Source organism: Suillus subalutaceus (assembly GCF_016647625.1).
Source record: "Suillus subalutaceus strain FC151 chromosome Unknown DFJ58scaffold_300, whole genome shotgun sequence".
NCBI lineage: Eukaryota > Fungi > Basidiomycota > Agaricomycetes > Boletales > Suillaceae > Suillus > Suillus subalutaceus.
In genome coordinates, this window is record NW_024540549.1 from 26,900 (window position 1) to 35,859 (window position 8,960).

General features: G+C 44.1%; 2 protein-coding genes across 2 annotated transcripts; both read left to right on the top strand.

The window, feature by feature from the left end:
* Positions 1–1,882: 1,882 nt before the first annotated feature.
* DFJ58DRAFT_848380 (uncharacterized protein) lies at positions 1,883–4,103 on the top strand (the record flags this gene model as incomplete). Its single annotated transcript, XM_041393625.1, has 11 exons — positions 1,883–2,110; positions 2,335–2,438; positions 2,549–2,555; positions 2,620–2,658; positions 2,719–2,774; positions 2,834–2,862; positions 2,940–3,073; positions 3,132–3,335; positions 3,386–3,787; positions 3,836–3,969; positions 4,022–4,103. 11 exons carry the CDS (start codon positions 1,883–1,885, stop codon positions 4,101–4,103), a joined length of 1,419 nt encoding a protein of 472 aa, XP_041235424.1.
* Positions 4,104–4,768: 665 nt separating this feature from the next.
* On the top strand, positions 4,769–7,097 carry DFJ58DRAFT_848381 (uncharacterized protein; the record flags this gene model as incomplete). The annotated part of the gene is made up of 9 exons (XM_041393626.1): positions 4,769–4,807; positions 4,854–4,949; positions 5,004–5,148; positions 5,180–5,198; positions 5,388–5,516; positions 5,573–5,687; positions 5,740–5,838; positions 6,014–6,418; positions 6,471–7,097. The coding sequence occupies 9 exons, from the start codon at positions 4,769–4,771 to the stop codon at positions 7,095–7,097; spliced, it is 1,674 nt and encodes a 557-aa protein (XP_041235425.1).
* Positions 7,098–8,960: the final 1,863 nt, after the last annotated feature.

Consider the following 8,960-nt stretch of genomic DNA (forward strand, 5'->3'; position numbering starts at 1 on the left):
ACTATGTGTGCAGGAACAGAGAGAAAGTACCACTAAGTACCATGTCCTAGTTCTGAGGGGGGGCGAGTTGCTACTATACTGGTTGGTAACCCCATGTTATTAAGTGAATGCAGTTTACATTTGAGAGACATCAATGCTGAATGTAAACTGCATTGGTATCACCGCTCCACTATTAAGCGAATGCAGTTTACATTCAGGGGGTGCCAATACTGAATGTAAACTGCATTGGCATCACCGCTCCACTATTAAGCGAATGCAGTTTACATTCAGGGGGTGCCAATACTGAATGTAAACTGCATTCGCTTAATGGCGGTGCTATAGTGCTGAATGTAAACTGCATTGGTGTCACTGCTCCACCATTAAGCGAATGCAGTTTACATTCAGTCAGGGGACGGCCAGCACCATTAAGCATATGCAGTTTACATTCAGCATTGGTGTCCCCTGAATGTAAACTGTATTTGCTTAATGGTGGAGCGGAGACACCAATGCAGTTTACATTCAGTCAGGGGACGGCCACCACTATCAAGCAAATGCAGTTTACATTCAGCACTATAGCTCCGCCATTAAGCTAATGCAGTTTACATTCAGGGGACACCAATGCTGAATGTAAACTGCATTCGCTTAATGGTGCTGGCCGTCCCCTGACTGAATGTAAACTGCATTCGCTTAATGGTGGGGCGGCAAAACAAATGCAGTTTACACTTGACTGAATGTAAACTGCATTTGCTTAATGGTGGTGGTCGTCCCCCTGACTGAATGTAAACTGCATTCACTTAATGGTGGGGTGGCAAAACAAATGCAGTTTACACTTGACTGAATGTAAACTGCATTTGCTTAATAGTGGAGTGGCAAAACAAATGCAGTTTACATTCAGGGGACACCAATGCTAAATGTAAATTGCATTCGCTTAATCGTGCTGGTAGTGGACGTCCCCTAGATGTAAACAACATTGGCTTAATGGTGGTGGCCGTCCCCTGACTGAATGTAAATTGCATTTGCTTAATGGTGGTGGGTTGATTCCCTCCTTTACACCCAGGACAGCAAACCCTCCACCATTAAGCAAATGTGGTTTACATTCACCATGGAAGGAGCGAATATCAGCATACACTACAACTCAAACTAGTTAGTTAGTATAGTCACCAACTGATCAATATCTCACACCGATCTCGCTGACTAATTATTCACACAGTCATGTAACTTTTGCGGCCGGCAAAGAAAAATGACTACCGCTGATACATTTGACACAATAAATAAAGTACAATTAAATGTATTACAAATTTATTCAACTACAAGTTCAACAAATCAAAGGAGAGATACAAGACGTGGGTGAGGGGGCCCTCCTCACCCAAGTCCTGCCTCCAATAGAAAAGTAGGTAATAAAAAGAGAAGATACAACTCGAAAAATCCTGTGAACATGTTAGATGATGCACTGAAACATAGTTCGACACTTAGCTTTCAGAAAGAGTATTGAGGAGAAAAGTCCTGTGGCGAACTGGTCAGTAAGGGACATTATGAAAGCTGCCCCACCTACCCATAGAAAATTGTGCCGGTAACCAAAAAAAAAAAGTCCTGAGAACTGGTCAGTAAGAGAAGTTAGGAAGGATGCCGCCTACCCATATGAAGGGCGCCCCACCTGCCCATATTAAATTTGCGCCACTAACAAAAAAAGTCCTGTGGGAACTGGTCAGTAAGAGAAGCTAGGAAGGGCACCACCTACCCATATAAGATTGCGGCGCTATCAAAAAAGTCCTGTAGTGAACTGGTCAGTAACATTGATTATGAAGGGCGCCACTTACACATGTAAGGTTGCGGCGCTAACAAAAGTCCTAGAGTGAACCAGTCAGTATGAAAATAACTAAAGGCGGGAGCTACACTAAGTAGCATGCACCACACCAACCCCCAGATCCCAAAGGCAGGAGCTACACTAAGTAGCATGCACTGCGCTAACCCCCAGATCCCAACAACAGGCGCTGCTGAAAAAAGAACAAATAATGTTAGTAAACTAAGAGGAAAGAGAATGGACAAACTAGAGTTAGTAATTGGGAATGGCAGCAAGGTAGCGCGCCAACTCCCAGATCCAAACAAAAGACACTATGAAAAAACAAAATCAGTAAGTGGGTGTGCCACAAAAAAGAGCATGCACCGCGCCAACCGCAGGACTCAAACAAAAGACGCTATCGAAAAAAGAACAAACAAATTCAGTAAGTGAGAGTGGATAAGAACACCACTTAGCTCAAGTATTGGCAACTGTAAGGCAGAGTCTTTGGATCATTGCAGGGCTGCAGCCCCTGCAATGATCCAAAGATAGCCTTAGGTCGCCAAAATGGCTGACAGGCTGACAGTGTAAAGGGAGGGGTGCAAGCGGTGAAGAAAGGGAAAGGAGGAAGGAAAGATGAACCGTGGGAAGTTGAACTTAGAGTAGATAAATGTGTCAGTTTGTGAGTGTTTGTCCCAAGAGCCACAATGTTTGTTTGTTTGTTGAACTTGTAAGTTTTGTCCTTGACCACATTGTTTCTGTTACCTGACATTGTCTCTGTGCCGCTTCAAGTGTGTATGTAAGTCTAGAGTTTTAGATATGTCTTTGTCTATCAACTAATTCTTTTCATTGTCAATTCTCAGCGGTTTCTGTTCCAATGCCTTTTGCTGGAACACAGGTATGTAAGTTCACATTTGGGACACATTTTAGACTACTAACTACTATTTTTGGACGCGTCTTAGCTCATCGAGAACCACAGTCGCTATCTGTTCCGGTGCCGTTTGCCGGTCCATAACATGTAAGTCTACTTTTGTTGAGTGCGTCTTAGTCCACCACTTAGTTCATTGACTACCACAGCCGCTATCAGTTCCCACACTTCGTGGCATGTAAGTCTTCTCTTGTTGAGCGCCTCTGAGTCCACTAATTTCTGTCCACGTCTCAGTTCACCCTTCTCACGTGTTAGATGGCCCGCACCAAGAATACAGCAAAAAAAGGCCACTGGCGGCTCGCGTCAACCTGGACTTAGACGGTGCCAGCAACGCGTTGGTTGTGATGGAGCCGAGGTTAGCAGTATGTGAGGGGTTCAAACACAATGAGGTGAGTCTTTCTTTCGCTTCAGCTGAATTTTTGACTAACCGGCCATCAATTATTGTAGTTCTGTATCATTTGCAGGGACGGTTCTGTTGAGGACAACTATCTCCTCTTGTGCGACGAATGTCCACGTGTCGTCTGCACCAATTGCGTCATGGTACCCCCAGCCTTCACACAGGCCATCATGTCACCACATGTGACCTTCCGGTGCATCTGCTGTCACATCTCAGGACAACACCGACCTGACGGTAGCTTGTCAGTATACCATGTAAGTATCTAGCTCTTTTCAATATTTGTTGATATGCAATACAACTACAGGGCTTCTATAGAAACCAGAAGCCGCTACTCGACACCTTCCTCCCAATCCACGCCACCCTCGAATTATCTGTCCGGGCGCAAATCTCCTCTGAGTCCCTGCTCTTTGTTCATCTCATCCTGACAGATTACGATACTGCGGGAGGGGCATTCAAACTGGCCTACCATTTTTTGAAGCCTTATTTTCCCAACGGTGGCTTAGTGTACCAGGAGGTAATGTTTGATGTTGGTACAGTCTCTAAGGTCAAGACATACCAAGCGAGCGTCGACGATTTGGTGCGCACCCTATCAACTAACAACTGGAAGCGCGTTGTGTTTGGTATATCCAACCACACCGACAACACACATGGAGACCCGTTTGTAGGCTATGACAAAAATAAATATGTCGCCACTCCGGTTGACAATGTGAGTGTTTTCTCTTTTAATTTGAATAATTTGTCTCAATTGTTATAGTTTTTGAACATTATCCTTGCGCCTTGGCAGGTCCTTGTTGATCATGCGGCTGAGTCATTCCTGTGGTTCTTCTCCTGTGGTGCGCTTGTCAACAATGCTGAGTCATTTTCTAAGTTGCGCGTTTCAGTCGCCCGGTAAGTACATTAGTTTTGTGACTCATAGCTTGTACTAATTTGACACAAATAGTCATGGTCTTTCCGCAGCTGTTGCCTTCGATGCAGTCCGGTTCCAACCAAATTTTGCCGCCCATCTCTTGCTTCTTCAGTGACCTGGTCCTCATCCAACGTCTCTCCATGCGTGACACTTTTCCTGACATGCTTGGGCAGTCCTACATGCTAGGGCCGCCATTCAGATGTCTTTTTGCTGGTAAAAAGTAGCAACTCCCTTGACGTTTCAAATACTCCTGGACTCACTCACAGCTGCGCCCCTGGGGGGACTTCCTGCCACTTCAATGCCCTGAATGTGGTCTGGTAGATGCTTGGAGTTCTGCTAACCATGCTAAGATATACATATTTGAGTGTAAGGGTGTTGGATGCAGGAAGAGCTTTACCTTTAGCCCACCTACTCACTCAAGGGTCCTTACTCCAGGCAAAACTCGCATCACCTGCTGGATTGAAATTCCGGTATGAGTATGTCAATTTTTAGAGTACCTAGATACTTTGCCTTGATATGTATCTCAATTTTTAGGGTACCTAGATACTTCACCTTGAATTTATGACACAGTTTCCCTGCTCATAAGTCTGAAATCAGGTGTTTGTGTGTTTAAATATAAATGCGGTCCATTGATCTCAAACACGGTCACATGACCTACATGACACGTTGATTACAATCATGTGACTGATTGTTGAGATTATCGGCCGGCCACACAGAGACTATCTGTACTGTTCAACCTTAGCATTACATTTTAAAACCATATCTCCTGCTCATATATCTATGTCTTCAGACTGGACACATAGCTTCAAGGCTATTCTTGTCAGTTATAAAACTGACTTTTTGGCTGCGAAACATTCAAAGTCAGAAACGGTCTCGTGTGATCAAGAAAATCCGCAAGGCCATAGTTGCAGCTCACAAGGAACAAGGATCAAAAGTTACTTTGCCGAGTTCCTTGAAGAAGGTGTGATTTGCACAAATAAAATATTTGATTAGTCTAATGCTATGCTACTTGCAGGCAATTAAACAATACTATGCAGATGAAGTTGAAGTTGAAGAATCTGATGGGGAAGAAGCTACAAAGGAAAGGGAGATCAGTGCCCGTCCAAAGGAAGCTTCATTCTACAAGAAAAAGCTGACTGACTGGGATGTTGCTCAGAAATGTTCAAACAAGAGATTGATGAATTTGACAAGGCAGAGCAAGCAAGAAAAGGTGACAAGGATCCTATCAAGTTTCGGACTCGTCATGCACGAGAATGGTTCAACAAATGACACCTGCACAGAAGAAACAAGTTGAGTATGCATGAGAGAAGTGGAACAAGGAGGGGGCACCTGAAGAAAGTCAGGTTATGTGAGCTTAGTGAATTTTTTGTGCGGTTTCAAGTCTAATGTCAGCTTGCAGTTACTGCAAGAACAACCTCAAGAAAGTGCTTGAAGAATTTTCTGAGCAGCTTCGTCGAAGTATGGGTTGCCATGTTGTGATGCTTGTCAGTCACAAGAAGCGGGTGGACCAGACATTGAATGTCACCTTGTGTGTATTCAGGTCATCTATAAATATTTAAACTAACAAACTACACCCCCCTCCAGACATGAATCTGTGCCTCAGAATGTCAAAAAAGCTTCTCTGTCAGCTCAGACAGTATCAGAGAGTGGGCTTCAAATGGCTTTGAGTTTTTTGGAGAGTGGGCAAAGACGGAATTTTGTATGTGTATCAATTCTTCATTTTATGAACACTAGTTGACCATAATTAATAGACCCAACAGCTACTCCAGGCAATGAAGAAGAGGATGAACATGAACTACCAACAGTCATCTTTGACGAAGAAGGCTATGCATAACTTCCTTCTCATGAGGGTGTCACGCTCAAGAATCAACAAGAACTGGTCCACATGATTTTTCATGCTGCATACAGTAAGTATCTATGTCATGTATTCTATACGCTTGCTAATTCAATGAGCTTTTGTAGAAGTTTTCACAGGTAGCCATAAACCTGTGCCTTGGCGCTCCATAACACCCTTGTCCATCTGAGTATCTGGAGGCTGGTTCTGTTCCTGATGACCTTATTATCTGTGACCCCTCTCACATGAGAGCCAAGGACATCAACACAATTTGGCATTATTGGGAGAGGCGTAGCATGGCACAGAAGAGACTTGTCACTTTCACAAAGGCAAGGTCATGTGACATGAGAATTAATGCAGTGAACAGCGCCAATGTCAAAGCTAGTTCCAAGAAGGACAAGCCATATATTGAGGTTGGCTCTGAAGCTGATGAACAGCATAGTTCAGCTGGATTGGATACTACATTGGCTGTATCATCACCAGCTGAGGTGCCTCGAGGTCACCGCTTTGAATTTTTAGATGCTCTTAGCTCGGATAGGTCTTACCTAGAGCTTGTAGATGCAGTCAAGGATCTGGCTACAATAACTGAAAACCTTGTAAGTGTTTATTTAATCTTAGATATATATTGATCCTAACACCATTCACTAGCCAACACCAGAGGAGCAACTCAACTTACCTCCCTGGGTTAATTGGTCTTCAAAAGAGTCTTATCTTCCTGCATCTGAACACATGTACCTGGATTCAGTGATAGGCAGCTTGGACCTGCTGACAGAGGCCCCAATTCAATCTGCATACTCAGCTGCCCTAGTGGTATTAGGCCTTGGATTGCTTTTGAGGGACTGTAAGCGCGTCATGGAGTATGAAGAAGATGAGGCCCACCCTGATGCCCCCTACTACTTGCCCATTTCAGTCTTGGACCTTCAAATCATCCTAAAGGTGGACAGTGCAATCAGTCATGTCACAGGTACTGTTGTAGGTCTCATTGAGTTGGCTATGAGGGCGGGTCTCCCTGACAATAGTGATCAGGAGGAGGAGATGCAAGGAGCTAATGGTGAGAAGGATCAGGAAGACGAGCAAGAGGTGGTGATGGGAGATGTAAATGTGCAGATGCAGGAGGTGGAGAAGGATCATGAGCAGGAGGGCAAACAGAAAGGTAAGAAAAGGACCAGATCTCAGACTTCTCAAGTGAAGACCAAGAAGGCAAGGACTGAAGATGAACCTATGCGTCGGTCTACCAGAACTAGGCAACCCTCTAAGAAGAATATGAGGCCTTAATGGACTACTGTATATAGCTTATCCTTTAGTGAAATATTTGTTGATTGTCTTCAGAGTTTATTGAATACATGATATGCTGGTCATCACATTTGTATGTCACCTTAAGGCAAGTTGGCTAGATCTACTCTATAGTTCGACTAGCAAATGATAGCAATATTTAAATATTGTCTGGCCAGCCACAGTACTACATGTCATATAGTCAAGCTGGCCATGCTAGTAATATTTAAGTATAGGCTGGCCAGCCACAGTACTACATGTCATATAGTCAAGCTGGCCATGATAGCAATGTTTAAGTATAGGCTGGCCAGCCACAGTACTACATGTCATATAGTCAGGTTGGCCATGATAGCAATATTTAAGTATAGGCTGGCCAGCCACAGTACTAGTCAAGCTGGCCGTGATAGCAATGTTTAAGTATAGGCTGGCCAGCCACAGTACTACGTATCATATAGTCAGGCTGGCCATGCTTAGAAATATCTAAGTATAGTCTGGCCAGCTCCAATTCTACATGTCATATGGTTGAGCTGGCCATAACAGCAATATCTGCCTCAATACTGTATCATGTAGTTAAGCTGGCTGTGCTAGGAATATTCATCAAGTGTATACAACTGGCCAGCTTCAATGCTACATGTCATATAGTTAAGCTGGCCATGGCAGAATATTGAAGTATACCTTGACCAGCCTTAATGCTACATGTCACATACTCAAGCTGGCCATCCCAGAAAATATCAAGTATATATACTGGCCAGCCTGAATTCTACATATCACATAGTCAAGCTGGCCATGCTAGCACTACTATACTATGCTAGGAATATTCAAGTATATAAGCTGGCCAGCCTGAATGCTACTTATCACATAGTCAAGCTGGCCATGATAGCACTATTCAAGTGTATAACCTGGCCAGCACTGGTCCTACATGTAGTCAATAATCTATCCTGGCTGTAATATACTAGCTAACACTAGTCCTAGATAGACTGGCCAGCACTGGTTTGAGGTGCACCGGCCGGTGGTTGGCTGGCATGGATTCTACAACCTTTTGGCATGTCCAGAGCCAGGGTTCTACGTTGGAAATGACTGAAGGGTCTGAGACCCAAGACCCGAGATTCGGCACTCAGTAGTCAGTGAAATGAGTACAGAAATACATAAGATAATACACATTGTTCTCAGAAATCACAAGTTTCAAATTTCGATTTGTGAATTGAGTCTCAAGTCTTGAGACTCAGAATCACCGAGTACCAAGTACCAAGTACCGAGTACCGAGTACCGAGTACTGAGTACCGGGTACCGGGTACCAACACCCAACACCCAACACCCAACACCCAACACCCAACACCTGGAATTCAGCACTCGGCATGTAAGAGAGTTGAGTTTGACATGAGCTAAGATTTTGTCTCAAAACATAAAAGCACTCATAAAAATAAAATAAGCAATAAGGGACAAGAATAACATCTGAAGTGAACGATGAACGGCAGAGCAGCTTCCTGGCTAAATCCTGCACAGCATCGCAACAGGGACCAAGTTACCACAACACTATCCAGCTAATAATGCACAATCGATTTTCACTTCTGCTGCCACCCATTTTTGTCGTCTTGAAATACCAAGTACCGAGTACCAAATCTCGGGTCTCGGTACTCGGTACTCAGTACTCGACACGATGCTCGAAACTCGTAAAACTGTTTCGAATCACCGAGTACTGACTACCGAGTGCCAAGACCCGAGATTCGGTACTCGGTACTTGGTAGTCAGTACTCGGTGATTCGAAACAGTTTTACGAGTTTCGAGCATCGTGTCAAGTACCGAGAGTACCGAGTACCGAGACCCGAGATTCAAGTGCTTTCGAGTTTCAAGTTTCAAGTTTCAAAT